The sequence below is a fragment of the Diceros bicornis genome, chromosome 4 (assembly GCF_020826845.1).
Source record: "Diceros bicornis minor isolate mBicDic1 chromosome 4, mDicBic1.mat.cur, whole genome shotgun sequence".
Classification (NCBI taxonomy): domain Eukaryota; kingdom Metazoa; phylum Chordata; class Mammalia; order Perissodactyla; family Rhinocerotidae; genus Diceros; species Diceros bicornis.
Genome location: NC_080743.1, coordinates 54,743,399 through 54,762,175, shown reverse-complemented (window position 1 = coordinate 54,762,175; position 18,777 = coordinate 54,743,399). Strand labels below are relative to the sequence as shown.

Genomic DNA, 18,777 nt, shown 5'->3' with positions numbered 1-18,777 from the left:
TAATTATTACTTGTAGGAGAAAGCAATAAATAACAATTCAATAACAAATTGCAGTTACAAGATAAAGAGGGGATAAGTGATACAGCAAAAGTTCCAGAGGTGGAAGGTGATCAAAAGTACAAATGGAGAGGTTTGCCTTAGAAAGGAGGTCATGTTCTCTGAAATAAGAGGAGACAGTTATTCACTGAGAATAGAGGACTTGAGAAATAGGGGAAAGATGTATAACTAGCTGTGAGAAACATGCTAAGTAGCCAATAAGCAATAACTAAAATGACTGAGTATTCTGATACACTGCAAAGGCTTAGGATGGGGGAGGACATGGTTCTTTTAGAAACTGGGACAAATCAGAGTAATATACAGAGAAGGGTAGATATAGGTAAATTCACAGACTTCATTTTTGCCTCCTGATAACACTGGGTAGTCTTCCTTAGTCTAGTATACATTTAGCAGCTGCAGCTTTTTGCATAAGGCTGAGGTCCAGGGTCTGAGGGGACTCTCCATTCTGACAGTTCTGGGGTGCCCCTTCCTCTTCAAAACTGGCAACCACAGTGCCTGTTCTGGCTCTTGTGTCTCTTTTCAGGCAGTAGTAGATTACAAATGCTGGGCCGGCCCCGTGACGTAGCGCTTAAGTGCCCGGGTTTGGATCCTGGGCGCGCACCGACGCACCAATTGTCAGGCCGTGCTGTGGCGGCGTCCCACATAAAGTGAAGGAAGATGGGCACGGATGTTAGCTTGGGGCCAGTCTTCCTCGGCAAAAAGAGGAGGATTGGCATGGATGTTAGCTCAGGGCTTATCTTCCTCACACACACAAAAAAAAGATTACATATGCATTTATCCACAAGCATCAACAGCTCCCATCTAAGCAAAGAGTTATCCCAGAGCAGAAGAACCTGCTAGTCTGGGCCAGCTGGAAGATTACAAGAGGTTGAGACACTAAAGGGAAAGGTATTAGTCGCTGAGCCTGAATGAAAAAACAAACCCAACTCTGAACCCTGTAACTGTCCCAAGGATATCCGCTAGGACAGCAGCAGAGAGTCCCTTTTCCTCTCCCCCACAGGACTATATTGTCCCATCCAGACTTCTAACTTGGTGGAGCTCATGTTCACAAACATTCCCATCCCCTTTCTTCTTTTTTGCAGCTCAGGGGATAAATATTGGCATTTGAAGCAGAAAGTTTCAATTTCCCCCAGTCAGAAAACTGTTGAAGTATAAAATTTCTTTAATCAGAAAGGATCTCTCTTCCTTCAACACAAATGCACACATTAAAAATAAAAAAAAAATATACAGGTAGACATATATTTACACAAATTATAAACTACAGTCTCAAGTCCTGAATTAGGGGTTGAGAGGATGGACATCAGGAGCAATTGGAGGATGGCTTCTCATCTGCTCTAGGTATCCCATGGTTATCTCTCTGGCCATGGTGGGTAGACCAGGAGAGGACAGGGTACAGCTCCAGTCTGATGGCAGAGTTACTGGCAAACTGTGGCAATGAGGCCCCTCTCCTGATAGTTTCTTAGGATCACAAGGGATGACAGAAGATGCTGTAGTAGGTAGAACTGGAATGGTTGGGGCAGAGAGGGTGAAGGGCTGCACTCCATGCTGGAGGAAAAGGATGACTCCAATGCTGGTTCCAGTGCCTAAAGGATTATGGCTAAAGGAGATGGTACCTGGGGAACTGAGAGGGGGGTTGCAAATTGGAGTGGTGTGGATCCAAGTGAGGTTCATAGCTGGCCATTGAGGGAAGTGCCAAGGCTGCTTTGGTTTCAATACTAGATGTCCTAGCTGTGTCTGGTCCATCTTTTCCATGGGAGGTGCAGGAGAGGAAGCAGCTGGATAACTGTGGTGGCTTGGAAAATGCTAGGGAGGGGGAGAAAAGAGAAAAAAATGATTTGAGAAAGCATTTAGATTAACTCCACCTGGTTGCTTAAACCTTTGTTTTCCTTGGAAACTCCGTTTGCAATGCAAATATACCTTGTTTTATGCAACAGATAATTTCCTGCTAGGCCATGATTAAGGAAAAGTTTTAGTAATCAAATTGTACTTTCATTTATTTAACAAATACTCAAGGGCCTACTATGTACCACACACTATATTAGGCACTGGGTATCCAGACATATTCAAAATGAAACAAACAGTCCCACAGGTTCTCACTATAATTCATTTTAGAACTTCTTTTTAAAAGGTCTATTTTTAGGGGCCAGCCCGGTGGCATAATGGTTAAGTTTGCGCGCTCCATTTTGGAGGCCTAGGTTGGCAGGTTCGGATCCTGGGCGCAGACCGATGCACTGCTTGTCAAGCCATGCTGTGGTGGCATCCCATATAAAGTAGAGGAAGATGAGCACAGATGTTAGCCCAGGGCAAATCTTCCTCAGCAAAAAGAGGATTGGCATGGGATGTTAGCTCGGGGCTAATCTTCCTCACACACACACACACACACACACACAGTCTATTTTTAATTGGAATCATCGTTTCCCAATTTCTGTATTTTATTTTTATTTATTTATTTATTTTTTTGTGAGGAGATCAGCCCTGTGCTAACATCTGCCAGTCCTCCTCTTTTTTTTTTTTTTTGCTGAGGAAGACTGGCCCTGGGCTAACATCCGTGCCCATCTTCCTCCACTTTGTATAGGACGCTGCCACAGCATGGCTTGCCAAGCGGTGCGTTGGTGCACGCTGGGGATCCGAACCGGCAAACCCCGGAACGCCGCAGTGGAGCTCACGCACTTAACTGCTTGCGCCACCAGGCCGGCCCCCCAGTTTCTGTATTTTAAATTCTAATTTCCTATGTTGAGTTCCTTAAAAAGTGTAAATTAATATGCAGGCAAGATCCTCCTGCTTATTTTTAAATCAATTATTCCCACAGCAATAATAACTGTGGTTGACTGAAAACAAGGACTGTCCATTATCTACAGGAGACTTTCCCCTCCCCATCATTTGAGTGCCCCCTAAATACCCCATTATTTGACAGAAAATAGGTCACTTCCACACTAGGTGTAAGAATCTATCCAACACTCCCCCTATGGGTGCCCCATGGGCGCCCTCCTCTCCTCCTAGTGATGTACCTCTTATGACCAGTCCTTGAAACCCACGCTTCCAAGAGGGTTTGGTACAAGGATACTTGGGCAGGAGTAAAAAGAGGGAGAGGGAAAGGATTTTAGAGGCAGCAGAGGAGAAAGGATTTGCAGAGAGAAGCTGAGGAAATCTTCCTGCAAGACTCATTTGGCCAGGTAAAAAGCCTTCTGTATCTATGCAGAAAGCAGATAAGCCGCACCCTGAGGGATAGGGTTAAACTTCAAGGAGTTCTTTGCAATGATTCAAACAAAATAGAATAAAAAAACATCTAGGAATCAAGACAATGAAGGAAGATTAGGTACTCCCTTTCCTGAAAAGAGACTTGCTGAAAAGAAGAAAAGACCCAGAAGAAAGTGGAAGAGGGACCCCATTTCTGCATATATACTTCATTTCCTTGGCTATTTTCCCACCTCTTCCTCAGGTTTATAAGTTCTTACCTTGGTCAGCTGGTGTCTGCTACTACCCAATGATGACTTCTGGGCAGCTATATGAGGAAACCAAGTCTTTAACATCCCTTCTACCTGTAGCAGGGTCCCTAGATAACGCTCTCTGTAAAAAAAGACATTTTTTAAAAAAGCCATTAAGTGTGAAAAAAGAAACAAAACAGGATTGGACATATTTCCTTTTTAATGAAACACTGAGGAAAGAACCAGAGAGACTTACCCCATCTGTGGCTTCTGCAAAACACCTACAATACGCTGGATTCTGTCCATTGCCACACTCTGCTGGAAACTGCTCAATCCTGGGGTCAAGGAGAGAGAAAGATCAAGGATTGAGATTCAAGAATTTAGTCAGTTAAAGGAAGAACAGAAGGGGCTTAAAATTGATTCACTTAAAGAAATTAAATCACAGAAGCAAAAAAAGAATAATCCAGGCCCCAAAGATTTAAGAGAAATACTCATTTAAAACATTAAAAGAGAGAGAGATGGCTGGCCCCATGGCTTAGCGGTTAAGTGCCTGCACTCCGCTACTGGTGACCCGGGTTCGGATCCCGGGCGCGCACCGACGCACCGCTTCTCCGGCCATGCTGAGGCCGCGTCCCACATACAGCAACTAGAAGGACGTGCAGCTATGACATACAACTATCTACTGGGGCTTTGGGGGAAAAAATAAATAAAAATTAAAAAATTAAAAAAAAAAAAAGAGAGAGAGAGATGAACCTAGCCCAAATGAATTCAGCTAATCAGATAGTTACCTCTTTCAAAGCGACCCATCTTCAGCCCATTCAGTAGGTCTGTGAGAGGGCGTATGAATCCTTGGAGTTCTTTGCACTGCAGGAAAACAAGACAAAGGCTAGAGAAGACTAAGAACTGCCCACACCAGTACTGATTCTTCCTAACCTCCAAATCTGGGAGCCAATACTATCCTCAAAGGGTTCTCACCTCATAAGGCCCTTAGCAAACAGCTGGGTGGTAAGCCACTCCAGTAGTGTCTCCTTTCCCCTGCTTTCTCTTACCTTCTGAGCGAAGAGCAGGTCTCCTTCTGTGGTACAACCCTGGATGTTTAGACTGGTCTCCAATTCACCATCTCTTGGTCTTTTGACCCCAGAGCCTGCCATAGGAGAAGCCAATCCCCGCTGTTCCGAGTGAGATGCTGTATGTTGGTTACTGGAAACCTTGGGTCGTTGCCTGCAGCGGATAGGACCGGGGCTGGGCCGAGAACCTCCCTTCTGCCCAACAGTGTCTGGCCTGGGGCCAAGGGCCCCTTTGTCCTCCCCCTCACTATCAGAGGGGAAGCCAAAGTCACTGTTCACTGGGGAGGTGGAAAAAGAGGAAGAAAGAGAGTAGGAAGAACAGGAAGAAACGCTAGATGGAGAATCCATAGGTTCAGAAGCAGGGGCTGGAGAGCAGCTCCCGGAGTACCCAAAGATCCGAACCTGCAACTGAAGAGCAAAGCAAGGAAGTTTGAAACGAGAATCTGAGGATTAGGAAACGGACTGGGAGACTGGGGTGTACCGTCCAGGGTAATATCTCTTCTCTCCCTCCCCAATATTACCTGTCTCAGAGACAATAGAAAAAGTCGTCTCCCCCGCCTCCTCCACTCCATTAAGAACCTGGACTGCCTCTCTGACTTCCGCAGAGCAGCTCTTAGCCAGACACGGACTCGGTCTCTTCCTGAGTTTAGAGTAAACTACCTGATTACACCTTCCCCTAGCCCGTTGTTCGCCTGGTCTGTACTCAGTCTGACCCCGCAGCGAGCCTCTCTACCTGAGGTCACGCCACCAGCGAGCAGTACATCTCCAGCACCAGAACCCACCTACTGACTCTGTAGGAACCACCCTCAAAAAGACCTCCCGTCTCTTCCCAATCTTTCTGATCAAAATACCTGCGGACCTTCTCCAACCGCGCTGCCACGTGATGCGATCCCTGCCAATACCAAGATAACCGTTCGATCCCTAAACCCACTCCCTCCGGGTCTGATCCTCCCGCGCAGATCGCTCCCGGTGCTCCGAGTCTCCTCACCTGTGTGGGTCGGCTCAGCCCAGGCTGTCTGTCTCCAGCTCCTTCTCAGACTCTCCCAGTCTCGGCTACCCACCTCCGCCTCTCTCCCAGTGGGTCCCGCCCCTTCCCCCCTCCCAGACACGTGCAGCTCGGCACGTGCCCTGCCCCTGCGTACACAGACCTCGCACCCTCATTGGTTGTCTAGCCGGTGGCACGTGACCCTCGTTACTGAATTTCACATCCTATTTGCTACAGCATACAGTGGTTCGGCCAATAGAGAGGCTGTCTGGTGACGATTGGCTGGAAGGGAAGCATTCCGTGCTCCGCCCCTACATGTGGCTTGCGAAGAGGACCCGGTGATGAGGAGGAGGATGGAAAAGAGTGGAAAAGAAGCGATGGGAGGAAAAGGGCGGAGCCCGTAGCCTTAAATAGGATGGTGGTGCGCCGGAGACGCGTGGCTGGAGTGTGCAAGCTGGTTGTGTGACCTGAGGCGCGCGTCTCGAGATGTGGGACTTCTGGCTCCTCCTCGGGAGCCGACCTCTCTGCCCCGTCTTTGAGCTCCTCGGCTCACGAGTGCAGCACGTGGAAATCATCAGCGACTTGCATGGGCAACGTGTGTGAGAGAGTGGATATGTGCCACTGTGCATCCTCTCCCCTTCTCGGCGGCCCAGCCCTTGTGACTCCCCCGTCTCTGTTTCACTCTTCCCTCCTCCTCCTTCTAGAAGTTGGGTGCCTCCTGCCCTGCTGGGTGAGGAGGGTGGGGACTGCCGCCGAGAACACCGCGTTCTCTCCCCGGCTCCCGCTGGGGCGGCTCCTCCAGCCCTTCCCTTACGTAACGTGCCACGCACGTTACCGGCTCAGATGCCAGCCCGCCTCGCCTCTAGAGGTCAAAGCCGAACTCGGTTGTTCCTGACTTTTCTACCCCAGCTCCTTGGGCCCTGCGCCCTGAATTCTGTGACTCGTAGCACAGGAAACGGAGTGGGGATAGGTCCGTGATCTCCTAGGTTATGCCTTTGTCCAGCTTCAGTTTCTTCCTTTGTCCCGTGGAGAAGATACGAAAGGCTCTGAAGGAGGGAGGTGGCAAGTCCGGGGTTTACTATTCGCTGCCCCTTGCAGTATTTAAAGTACAGTGTAGAGAAAGGGATAGGGGCTCAGGAACTGTGGACTGATTGAAGCTGTGACATCGAAGAGACCACAAGGGGGCAGCCCAGTTCTGATTAGAGTCCCGAGGATAGAGAAAAAAATTTTAAATTATGTCCCTGCCTCCCCTAATTACTAACTGGAAAAGGCACATGGGTGGGGGAGGGGGTGGGGGGAGTGTAAGTGGAGGAGGGTGTGAACTTTTAAAATCTATTCTAAGTAGTTTTTGATAGTTTACATATGTTTAACAATGTGCTTATCTTATAAAAAGAAAAAAAGTGTTTTAAATAAGCCTCAACGCTCTTTCCCAAAACATACTGTCTCAACACCATATATAATAAAGCAATAGAATTAGAGGGAATTATGGACTGTGATAAACTTGTTGTTTGTGGGTGCTCTTCTCCATCTTTCCAAAATTTCAGGTTTATTCACAGTCCTAATAATTCCCTCTAATTCTATTGTCACCTAACTCCTTTTCTAATCTACCCTTCCCACCCCCATATCCTGGTGCTCTCTTTAGTGTTGTGGCTTTAGAACAGACCCTCATGAAGGAGTAAAGAGTAACCAGATTGTTTCCTTTATTTGTTTTATCTTCCAATTTCCTCTTCCCAAATCCCCATCCAAAGAGTCGTAGCAGCCTTCTCTCTCCTAAAAAAGCAAAGAAAGGGGAAAAAAACAAAAGAAAACAGGGTTAGGGGACTCAGGAAATCCCTCCGTGCCCCCACCTCTATGAAAACTCCCCAGATTTCATATTCTGAGCTAGATTTCCCCATGACATCTCCTGGAAGATGTCCCCTCCCCCCCATTCACTCCTTCCTTCTGTTAAAACTCTTCATGCTCCATAGTTGTTTAGAATCTCAACTTAAATTCCTTCCCTGTAACACAGATTTCTCTTCCCTCCTCATTTCCCCAACCATCTCTCCTCTGCATTGGGGAACCTCTACCCCTCTGCCTCTGAACTTTGCCTCTTGACTGCCAGATTGTAGTGCCCCTCCCATTTTGCCCTCTAGCACCTGCCATGCCTTAAACCACGGTCAGGCTGGAACCAGCTATAATTCCTCAAGGCAGACTGGAAACCTGGGGAGGTTTCTTTTCCTTTCCACCTGCTTCTGCTCTAGGAGGTCCTGAAATCCTCCCAGTTTAGAAAAAGTAATGACTTCTTATTACAAAAGTCTTTGCCTCAACATCTCCTAAACTTCCTTAATGTTAGATAAGATTTTTCTAAATGTGATCCTTCTTCTTTTAAGCAGCTGAGAATTGACCATGCTAAAAACACTAGCCAGAGATACTGGTAAAAGTTGCTTCACAGACTCCCCCAAGGCCAATGGCTGCACTCTCACCTTCTACATGAAATACATCCCCCCCTGAACGAGGGCCCAGGACAGGAGGAGGGGAACAGGACTCTGCAGACTGGATACAGCATCATTCAGATCTGGACTCTGCTAAAATACAGACATCCCGCCACAGGAGGCCAGTGTCATCCTTCCTACCACCCCTCTCCCCCCCACCTCCGGAAGGAGAGCCATCCCTTTACACCAACCTCTGTCTTCCTTTCCTCTGAGCTCAGAGAAAGATCCAGCCCTCCTCCCCATCACTATAATGAGTCCTTTCCTCTGTGCCTTTCAGCCATTCCTGACCATACAAGGGGAGGCCTGACTCAATTCAATGACATGTATTTTTTATCTGTTATGTGCATGACATTATGCTAATCACTATGCTAGGTGTTACAGGGGGGATATAAATATGATTAAGACGTGGCTCCTGTCCTCAAGGAGTTTACAATCTAAAGGAAGCCTACTATATACTTTACTGTATATTTATATACAGTATTTATCTGTCCTTGTTGTCAATCATCAGCTTTCTATTCCTACTGACTCCTCCCATCTGGGTTCAACTATATTCAGGCTGTGCTTTGGTCCTGTTGCCCTTTCTAGCTATTGCTTCTCTTTGTTCCTTATCAGATTTCTCAAAAGCTTGGTCTATACTTCCCCTCCATTTCTTCACAATGTACTCCCTCTCTAACTGCACAAAATCTAGCTTTTGCTCCAACCATTCAATTAAAACTGCTTTCTTTGGGATTACCAATGACCTCCTTCTCCTTGGCCTCTTTGTAGCTTTTGATTGATTATATTAAACTTTCTTTTCTAGATGCTATAATGCAAACTTGGCTATCAGCCTAGCTCTCCAATCAATTCTTCTCCATGTCCTTGGCTGATTCCTCTTCCTCCTCCTAACTACAGGCACAGTATTGGCTTTTTGGTCTTCTGTGTATACTGGCTCTACTGAGCTCCTCTACTTTTGCAACTGTGACTTTGCACTTAGAACTCTAGCCCTGGGCCGGCCCTGTGGCTTAGTGGTTAAGTGCACGCGCTCTGCTACTGGCGGCCCGGGGTTCGGATCCCAGGTGTTCACTGAGGCACCGCTTCTCCGGCCATGCTGAGGCCGCATCCCACATACAGCAACTAGAAGGATGTGCAACTGTGACATACAACTATCTACTGGGGCTTTGGGGAAAAAAAAGGAGGAGGATTGGCAATAGATGTTAGCTCAGGGCTGATCTTCCTCAAAAAAAAAAAAAAGAACTGTAGCCCTGACCTTAGTTCAGCTACCTTTAGGACACTCTCATAGGACTGTTACCATAAATTCACCTTGGCTGATACCAAATTTATAAGTTCACTCCTAAGCCACTCTGACCTCCCACAGTTCCCATTTTGGTCAACAATTTCCCCAGACATCCATGTTTAAGTTATTTTAACTCTCTCCTCGTTTATTGCTCATATGAAATTATCACTGAAGCAAGGCATTTTCTTCAGAATATTTCTTATTTTTCTCCTCTTCATTGAAAATGCCACTTCCCTAGTCCAGGCCTTTAATGGATTGTTTCTGGAATGATGCAAATCTCATGAATCTGTCTGCACTCCATTGCATCCCACATACAACCAGACAAATCCTTTTTCTAAAATACTACTTTCATCGTGTCTTTACCATACTGAAGAACTTACTAGGCTCCTTGTTGCTTATAAGTCCAAACTTCAGCCTGACACTTCAGACGTTCTATAATTTGGCCCTATCTTGCCATATGTGAAATTACCTAGCAAATATTAGAAGCCTTGTAAATTTTATTTTTTTCTTAATTTCCCACTGTTTCTTGCCATGTACCCTCTCCTTCAATCATATCCCATCCACTAAACATGCTATGCTTGTTGTATCCTCCTTGTTTATGCAGCTTTTCCACTCTTGGAATATCTATTCTTCCTTCTAATTGCTTTCATCTTTTCATAAGTTATCTCCAGTCAAAAGCTCACTTATTCCTCAAAGTGTATCTTTAGCACAATCACCTCCTAAAAGTCTTCCAGACAACTCCAACCTTTACAGATCTCTCTCCTTCCACTGCCTAAAGCACTTGTCTATGTCGTATGCTCTCAAATTTATATGGAATTTAACATTGTTACAACCTTTTTCATTTTGTTCTAAATGTTTCATAAGTGTAAACTTGAGTTTTATAAATACTTTGAGGGCAATAACAGCACCATAGATTTCTTTTTCATCATCATCAGCCTCTATAACAGCTTTAGGCATAGGTTAAATACACATTAAGTACTACTTCACTGAAATTTAACTGCACTAAATTTCCCCAGTGTTCTGTATACAGGCTTAGTATTAAATCTCAGTGAAAGATAATGGCCAAGCTGAGATGAACACCTCCATTGCAGGAGTCGTTATTTGGTTCCCCCATCCACCGAAGCCAGGTATTCCAGTCCTCCCTCTGCTCCCTATCACCAGCCCTGGGATCTATCCAGGGTAAGGGATGTCTTGTTTCCCTCCCCCCTCATACCCAATCCACTCACTGGTTCTGTTGTCACTGGTTTCACTGCAATAGGCTTCTGATGGTCTGTGTGTTCTGTTTCATGACTAATGGTAGTTTCTGCTGGTTCCTTATCCTTATCCAAGCTGTTCTGCCCTCAGTAGGATTGGGAAACAGAGTTATCATTGCCTCCATCCAACTTCCTCATAGAGTCATAGATTCTTTATTTAGAGTTCTTCTCTCCTTCACCCCCCCAACCCTCCCAGCCCCCACCCAAGACTTAAGCTTAGGGATCCTCCGTACCCTATGTTTGCATGGATTATGTACCCATCCCGTCCACTAATTCCCTTAACTCAAGGACTGCCCCCCTCTCTCAGTGTCTTAGCAAACCTACTGAGTTTTGGCTTTATTTTCCTCCCTAGCTGTGGTTAACAAATCTGTTTCCGGCCCACTACCTAGTTTCCTTTCACCTAATTAATTTATATTCCTGCTAATCATTTACATTTCAACATTGCCAAGTTTCTTTTTAACGGTTTCCTATCCTGACCCTCCTAGATGTAGAGATCACTCACCAGCCTGTCCTCTGACTCAAATATGGAGTAATCAACAGTGAAATTTGCACCAAAGTCATCTGGGGAGGAGAAAAATAATCAGTGGTAACAAAGGAGAAAGGTAGTCCTAGATCTAGAAATGAGAAGAGGAAGAAATTACTCAGAACACTTTAACTTGCTCAAGTTGTAAAATTTACTGATAATCTAATTCTAATGAACTTTAATGTTAAAAACCTTTGTGAATGTATATGCATTTATATTTTCAATCTGGTATCCAAAATAATTTACAAATTTGAAAATTTTCAAATTGTTTCAACCAGTTTCCAAAGAATTGAAAATCACTAGCTTGAGAAATAACATCATGAGCCTTGACAGTCTTTGCTCATAGCCAAATTTCTCTCTGTCCCAGTCGCTCCATTGCAAAGGGAAAGGCAAAGTGTCAGACTAAGTATCCCCCACACCTCCCTCCATCCTAAAGGTCAGAGCCTTATACATACTCACCATAATTGGGGGTGATTGTGTAATAATAGACCACCTGATAATAATCATCTTCTTCCAGTCCTTTTTCATCCTCATATTCTTGTCCTGTGGGGACAAGGAGTAGAGGTCAAAGGGCACTTGGAACTCCTTAGCAACAGAAGGACACCTGAAGTTGATCTCAGCTCTATCAGTTTCCTTTCTCTCGGCCTCCCCTCCAAAGGTCCTATTATCTCCCTGCCTCTGCACCTTGAAACACTTCTCAGTCTTCTGGGCTCCATATCTGTGATGAGGCCTGTTACTCTGTGCCCTTTCAATCCAGGAACCCCCAGAACAGAAAATGAGTCACTTCACATACTGTAAACCCAAAACAAGAACTAAACCTAAAAAAGATAGGAACCAGAGAGAGACCAGAAATCAGGAACTCCAAATCTACTCTTCCATATTCTCTGGACAGTATTGTGTTTGTGAGAGATCTTCTCTTATCAAGATCTCTCACAAATAAGGAACACACATATCTGCTTAGGCTTTTAGACTTGGGTTTTAGTTTCAGCTTCACAGCTAATATCAGAAAAATCTTGAACAGGCCATTTAACATCTGCTTTCTTAAAATGAGTCAGCTGGACTAAATGACGCTTTGTTAGTTTTTCTTCCTTCCTAGGACTAAAAATATGTGGCTTTGACATGATCGTTAAGAACTCTAGGCCTCCTGCTAAACATTTCCCTAAGCTCCTTGAATGTTCTCCCTTAACAGCATGTGATGACACGAGAAGCTGGAGGAAAAGGAAACAATGAGAGCACCTGGCAGACTGGGAACAAAGGAGGGAAGGAGCCAAGCTGCTTTTGGAACCCTGTCCCTGAAGGCAGCCAGTTTTCCATTATCCTAAAGGCCACCCCCACTCCTATGTCTTTACTAATACAAGGATTTTTCTCCAACTACCTGGGAAAAAAGATACCCTGTCTTCCCTCACTAGTTTCAGACTGCCCACTTCCAAGAGTCCATCTCTCTCCTTCACTCTCACTTTAGTCCCTCTCATCTTGTTCAACTCCGTGGTGATGGAGAGCTGAATTCACTTTTGTTAGGACCTCCCCGTGTCTGGGGCTCTATCCCCATCAGCCATCTCTGCTTTGACAGGAGTAGGCTTTCCTCCCTCTTTCCTGGCTCTTTCTGGATCTCCCCTCCGCTCCCAACACTGGGCTCAAGCACAGATGAGAGAGTGTTATCACTCCCCATCGAACTGCACCTCTCACCCTCTCCTCATTTTCTTTTCTCCCTCCCCATTTATGGTAGAAGACCTGGCCCAAAAGCTCAGGGAGAGAAGTGAACTTACCCAGGATAAGCGGCACAGCAAGGATGGCTACAAAGAAGACATTCATTCTGGATTCTGCACTATTGTCGTGAAAGTGAAAAAGGAAATTACAGCGTTTCCCACCAAACTTAACCCCGCCTCCTGCCCTCCTCCAAAGCAGGGAGGGAGCTGCAGCAACTCTTCTCTCAGGGGGTGCAATTCCCTGACCACTTGCTGACTGACTAGATCATCAGTTACTACCCATCCAGTCCTCGGCCAGAGCTGCCCAGATTAAGAGAGGCAAAGTGGGTTCTGATGTGAACACGTTGATTGAGCTCCCCCAGTCCTAGATTAGATCCATTCAGGATTCCTGCTGCCACTACCAAAAAAACAAACAACTTTCCCCCACCAAAACCCTAGCCTAGAAAGGAGCTTCCCCTCTCCCCTCCTTTCCTTCCTTCTCTCTCAGGCCTCACAAAAGGCTCACCCTCCCTCTCACTGTCCCTAATTTACCATCACCATTCAGAGTTGCCCTTCTCTCTGGGGCTTAATCTGAATCTTTCTTCAAAGTCAAAATGTTCTGAGGAAGGGATGAGCCTTTTTCTAGACTGAAAATAGTCCCTCCCCTCTGCCTATCTTGGACTACGAAGTATGGGAGCAATATCAACATCATTGTCTGATTCTCAAAGCACCTGCTAACCTCTCAGCCAAGGCCAGTTATTTCTTCCCTGGTAAGTACTGACCTCACCTCACTTCTTTCTCAACTTTCTGGACACAGGATGGAGGAAGAGAGGAAGCCGATAGTCCCTTTCCCTTCTGTAGATGCCACACCCCTTCTGGTACTTTCAGTCTCTTGGTGTGTTCCCTTCATTACAGCCTACAGGGGTAGAGTTCATCTATCCTTCTCTCTCTGCTTTTATATTTCCCACTTTCATTCAATTCAATTCAGAAACATTTAGTAACATATTCTAGTCAGTGTGCTGGGCCTAGTTTGATAGGCAGTTCAGGGTACACACACAAGGGAATAAGAAAAGAATACGGTTACTTTTTTTAAAAAAGGGGTTAATAAATATCTATTCAACATCTCCTATGAGCCAGGCAGGCACTATGCAAACCTCAGTGGAACCATGAATGAATGAGACAGTCAGAAGATGCTGTGGTAACAGCCCAAAGGAGAGATGAGAAGAGTTGTCTTAACCCTATCTCTTTCCCTGATTCAGCCTTCTACACTCAGAAGCAAGACACGCTGGAGTCTTGAGCAGTGGCCAGGATGCTCCCACCCTCTGGACCTTATTGGGGGAGGATTTGCTTGGCGACTTTCCATGTAAATCTATACAATCTATTCCTTCAACTCCTCTCCAGAATTTCCTGGAAAAAATGTAAAACACTTATGTGGATGTACATATATGCATTAAACCATAAATCACTTCAGGAAGGAAAGAGGAAAGGAAGCCTGGTTCTCTTTGAACAATTTTATGGTTTTTGGTACTTGGATTACTCTCTCAAAAACAATATTCCAGATTCCCTCACTTTCCCATTCTGGTACTGTTTTGCCTAAACATTCTCCCTAAAGGCTAACCCCACCCCCATCCAAAATCGGTTACAATACCCTCCTCTCCTACTTTGACTTTCTGTCACTCTAATACAAAACCCTTACTGCTTCCCCCAGCCTGAGGAACAGACACCACTGAGGTTCATTTTCAGAAAATAAATAGAGGGAGTATGACATAAAAGAACTGAGTGACTGGGGTGGGGAGGCCTGTCATTTTCCTTCAACCCCATCTGTCTAATTGCTTTTTACAAACAATTTTAACTCTGAATCCCCCCTAACCTCCTTCCTAACATTGCTCTCCAGGCTCCTTTTGCTTCTGATTCTCTTGTCATTACAGATGAAGGCTTCATTAGCGATAGTGTATTGCATGTTTCCTATACTAGCCTCTTCAAAGAGCTCCTACTTTTAAGTCTAACCGTCATCTCTTAGTCAGTAGCTCTAGACTATTTCCTCTCATTCAAGTAAGAACAATACCCGTCCCTATCTCCCCGCACCCCTTATCCTGTGCTTTCTTTGTATTTGTCCCTTAGGTTCCAACAGGATCTTCCCCTCTCTGCAGCTCTTTAAGAAGAGATAGGATTGCCACCACCCTTTCCCACAAAATAACGAAAGGAAATCGCGGCAAAGGCCCAGCTGAACCCAGGAGGCCGTGCCCCGCCCCAGTCCCGGCCCACTCCCTTTAACCGGCTCCAGCCACTCCCAAGACCGAGATCGAGGGCTCAACAGGCCAGGAGGACTACAACTCCCAGCGGGTTGTGCAGCCACGCCCCCGCCTCCGCAGCTCCGCCCCCGCCGATTCTCCATTGGCCTTCGGGGGGTGGGGATTAAATGGGAGGTGGCCAAGGGGCTGCGGCCGGGATTTGTTCCCTCCTCGGCTTCCGTAGAGGAAGTCGCGCGGACCTAAATCTGGGGTTTTGGTTCCCCCCGCCCCTTCCCCGGGGTCCGGGGGTGACATTGCACCGCGCCCCTCACGGGGTCGCGTCGCCACCCCACGCGCACTCCCTAGCTGGCGTGCTCCTCCCATTCGTCTTTCTTGGCCAGGCCTCCAGCCCGCCCCCAGCTGCCCAGCCATGGGAGCCGCAGTGTTTTTCGGATGCACTTTCGTCGCTTTCGGCCCGGCCTTTGCGCTTTTCTTGATCACTGTGGCTGGAGACCCGCTTCGCGTCATCATCTTGGTTGCCGGGTGAGTAGGGGGTCGGGGAGACGCGGGGGGCACCGAAGAGAGAGGTCCGGAAAGGGCTGGAGGAACTGGGGCGAACCCGGGAGCCTCAGTGGGGGGAGACAAGTGGGAGGTGAAAATTGGAAAGGGTCGAGTCAGGGCTTTGGGTGATTTGCCCTCTCCCGCAGTTGGTTTCCGCCTTCCAGGGATCGCATAGATTCCTCCTATACTCCTCCCGGCGACGTCAGAGGAGGCCCAAGGCCAGACTCGTGAGGGGGCTGTGCTGACCTCGGCCCGCCCTAAGGGAGGATCCAGGAATGGATACCTCGCCCTTCTGTGCTCGTACACTCTGGCTCTCATCGCTCTGAAGACTCTTTAATCAGATTTCTACCCCTTCCCCCGCGTCCAGATCCCTACAGACTTTCTTGGTGGAGACACCTATCCTATCTCCGCCCTGTCTCCCTGACCATCCGGAAGTCTGACTTCCACTTTCCATGCTGCAGCTTTAGTTGGTTCCCCTCCTTGATTTCTCTGGCTGCCCCTTCCCTTGCCTGTCTGATTGCCCTTGTGTTTCCTCAGGGCATTTTTCTGGCTGGTCTCCCTGCTCTTGGCTTCTGTGGTCTGGTTCATCTTGGTCCATGTGACCGACCGATCAGATGCCCGGCTCCAGTATGGCCTCCTGATTTTTGGTGCTGCAGTCTCTGTCCTTCTACAGGAGGTGTTCCGCTTTGCCTACTACAAGCTGCTTAAGTAAGAAGATGGGATGGCCTGGAGGGGAGAAGGGCAGAGGATTGCACTATGAGAAATGGGACAGCCCCTGGGTGGTGGTTTGGAAGAGGAGGCACTAAGGGAGAACATTAGAGGGAAAGGAGCATTTCTGCCTTCCCTCATGTTTCCCCCACCCCATCCCATCCCAACCCACCCCAGGAAGGCAGATGAGGGGTTAGCATCGCTGAGTGAGGACGGAAGATCACCCATCTCCATTCGCCAGATGGCCTATGGTGAGCCAAGGGAGAGGGACTGGAGGAGGGAGTTGGACACCCCCACCCCCCTCCCAGGGAAGTCTCTAGACATCCACATGTTCTAAGTGGCTTCTTGTTTTCCTTTCCTGACTCCCAAGGAGAAGTGGTGTGGAGGGAGACTAGGTGTGGGGGAATTGTGACTGGGCATGGGGAGGGATCACTGGTAATGAGGCTATAGTGATCTCTGACATTGATGAGACCCTCCCTCCCCCCAGTTTCTGGTCTTTCCTTCGGTATCATCAGTGGTGTCTTCTCTGTTATCAATATTTTGGCCGATGCACTTGGGCCAGGTGTGGTTGGGATCCATGGAGACTCACCCTATTACTTCCTGACTTCAGGTAAGTTCCATTTTCTATCTTGCCTTCATGCCCCATCCATCCATGGCCCTGATCTGATTTATTGGCCCTCCCTGGGAGACTTCTTTGGCTCAACATCTCAGGAGGCTGGGAGAAGATGAGGGATGTATCTCATCCCCATCTCCCTCCCTGCAGCCTTTCTGACAGCAGCCATTATCCTGCTCCATACCTTTTGGGGAGTTGTGTTCTTTGATGCCTGTGAGAGGAGACGGTACTGGGCTTTGGGCCTGGTGGTTGGGAGTCACCTACTGACATCAGGACTGGTGAGTTGGGGACACCAGGGGCCTGAGTTAGAGAGAAAAGAATTTAATGGTGAGTGGGATGGAGGGGAAATATATCCTCACTTCTTAACATCTTAGAACTTACCTTGGGAGGAGGCAGAAAGGTGAGTCTTTAGAAGTCTCTCACCTCAGCATCAATTGTATGACCTGCTCTGGGGCTGTCTTGGGGAGGAGTTTGTAATGTAGATGGCCTGAGGTGAGCAGGAGTGGCAGAAACCTCTTAGGGAGCTGAAAATCAAAAGTCTCCTTAATCACAAGATGTTGGTGCTCCGAAAGGAAGGACTGGGGGATTTGAGTGAGATATTTGGGGGAGATTTGGGTCAAAGGCACAATGAGAATATGGGGATTAGGCAGAGGGAGAATCTAACTTCTATTTTACTCTTATTCCCATCCCCAGACATTCCTGAACCCCTGGTACGAGGCCAGCCTGCTGCCCATCTACGCAGTCACTGTTTCCATGGGGCTCTGGGCTTTCATCACAGCTGGAGGGTCCCTCCGAAGTATCCAGCGCAGCCTCTCGTGTAAGGACTGACTACCTGGACTGATCGCCTGACAGATCCCACCTGCCTGCCCACTGCCCATGACTGAGCCCAGCCCTAGTCCGGGTCCATTGCCCACCATTCTCTGTCTCCTTCTCGTCGGTCTGTCCCACCACCTTCAGGGTTTTGCTTTGTCCACCCATGACCTTTAGTCTCTAGGCTTTACTAGGAGCAGCCTGGGTTCAGCCAGTCAGTGACTGGTGGGTTTGAATCTGCACTTATCCCCACCACCTGGGGACTCCCTTGTTGTGCAGGACTCCCCATGTGTCAGTGCTCTGCTCTCACCCTGCCCAAGACTCACCCCCCTTCCCCTCTGCAGGCCGACGGCAGGAGGACAGTCGGGTGATGGTGTATTCTGCCCTGCGCATCCCACCCGAGGACTGAGGGACCCTGGGGGGGACCCCTGGGCCTGGGGTGCCCTCCTGATCTCCTCGCCCTGTATTTCTCCATCTCCAGTTCTGGACAGTGCAGGTTGCCAAGAAAAGGGACCTAGCTTAGCCATTGCCGTGGAGATGAAATTAATGGAGGCTCAAGGGTAGACGAGCTCTGAGTTTCCCAGTACCCTCTCCCCAGATTGGACCTCTTGGTCTTTTACTCAGGTCTGAGGGAAGCCATTTTTGGTGTGATAGAGACCCCAAACTGCCTTTTTCTTTGGGGGGGGGGGAGGAATTCTTCTCCTGTTGGAGAAATTGGAATTCTTCTCCTAACCTCCTTGGACTATATTTTCCCTCCTCAAATTGCTTCTCATGGCTGGGCTCATATCTATCCACCTTTCCACTTGGTCCCAGGCCTTGGGGGAAAGGAAGGAAGTGCATGTTTGGGAACTGGTATTACTGGAACTAAAGTTTTAACCTCCTTGACCACCAGCATCCCTCCTCTCCCCAAGGTGAAGTGGAGGGTGCTGTGGTGAGCTGGCCCACTCCAGAGCTGCATTGCCCTTGGAGGAGTCAGACTACCATGACATTGCAGGGAAGGAGGGCAGATTTTTTCTAGTTTTTAATTAGGGTGTGTGGGGGGCGGGGAGGTTTTCTATAAACTGTATCATTTTCTGCTGAGGATGGCATGACCCATCCTTTTAATCAAGGTGATT

The 18,777-nt window shown here is 47.6% G+C and overlaps 3 protein-coding genes across 9 annotated transcripts; 1 reads left to right on the top strand and 2 right to left on the bottom strand.

The window, feature by feature from the left end:
• Nucleotides 1-1,054: 1,054 nt before the first annotated feature.
• On the bottom strand, nucleotides 1,055-5,586 carry CIART (circadian associated repressor of transcription). 4 transcript variants are annotated; one of them, XM_058537265.1, is made up of 6 exons: nucleotides 5,401-5,531; nucleotides 4,532-4,957; nucleotides 4,271-4,346; nucleotides 3,739-3,817; nucleotides 3,513-3,624; nucleotides 1,055-1,860 (listed from the first exon to the last, which is right to left on the bottom strand). In XM_058537265.1, exons 2-6 carry the CDS (start codon nucleotides 4,895-4,897, stop codon nucleotides 1,336-1,338), a joined length of 1,158 nt encoding a protein of 385 aa, XP_058393248.1. In that variant the 5' UTR covers nucleotides 4,898-4,957; nucleotides 5,401-5,531; the 3' UTR covers nucleotides 1,055-1,335. The 4 variants fall into 4 exon arrangements, with proteins under 4 accessions (XP_058393248.1, XP_058393249.1, XP_058393254.1 ...); XM_058537266.1 differs by lacking the exon at nucleotides 5,401-5,531 and adding an exon at nucleotides 5,538-5,586 and having other exon boundaries at nucleotides 1,056-1,860; nucleotides 4,532-4,703; XM_058537271.1 differs by having other exon boundaries at nucleotides 1,056-1,860; nucleotides 4,532-4,703.
• Nucleotides 5,587-7,212: 1,626 nt separating this feature from the next.
• On the bottom strand, nucleotides 7,213-14,959 carry C4H1orf54 (chromosome 4 C1orf54 homolog). 3 transcript variants are annotated; one of them, XM_058539035.1, is made up of 7 exons: nucleotides 13,522-14,959; nucleotides 12,821-12,879; nucleotides 11,514-11,597; nucleotides 11,034-11,092; nucleotides 10,505-10,612; nucleotides 7,997-8,098; nucleotides 7,213-7,304 (listed from the first exon to the last, which is right to left on the bottom strand). In XM_058539035.1, exons 2-6 carry the CDS (start codon nucleotides 12,864-12,866, stop codon nucleotides 8,000-8,002), a joined length of 396 nt encoding a protein of 131 aa, XP_058395018.1. In that variant the 5' UTR covers nucleotides 12,867-12,879; nucleotides 13,522-14,959; the 3' UTR covers nucleotides 7,213-7,304; nucleotides 7,997-7,999. The 3 variants fall into 3 exon arrangements, with proteins under 3 accessions (XP_058395018.1, XP_058395016.1, XP_058395019.1); XM_058539033.1 differs by lacking the exon at nucleotides 13,522-14,959 and having other exon boundaries at nucleotides 12,821-13,514; XM_058539036.1 differs by lacking the exon at nucleotides 13,522-14,959 and having other exon boundaries at nucleotides 7,997-8,095; nucleotides 12,821-13,514.
• A 248-nt stretch (nucleotides 14,960-15,207) lies between these two features.
• Nucleotides 15,208-18,349, top strand: APH1A (aph-1 homolog A, gamma-secretase subunit). Of its 2 annotated transcripts, XM_058539032.1 has the most exons (7): nucleotides 15,211-15,513; nucleotides 16,069-16,239; nucleotides 16,417-16,490; nucleotides 16,727-16,849; nucleotides 17,003-17,130; nucleotides 17,546-17,669; nucleotides 18,007-18,161. In XM_058539032.1, exons 1-7 carry the CDS (start codon nucleotides 15,401-15,403, stop codon nucleotides 18,069-18,071), a joined length of 798 nt encoding a protein of 265 aa, XP_058395015.1. In that variant the 5' UTR covers nucleotides 15,211-15,400; the 3' UTR covers nucleotides 18,072-18,161. The 2 variants fall into 2 exon arrangements, with proteins under 2 accessions (XP_058395014.1, XP_058395015.1); XM_058539031.1 differs by lacking the exon at nucleotides 17,003-17,130 and having other exon boundaries at nucleotides 15,208-15,513; nucleotides 18,007-18,349.
• The last annotated feature ends 428 nt before the right edge of the window (nucleotides 18,350-18,777 follow it).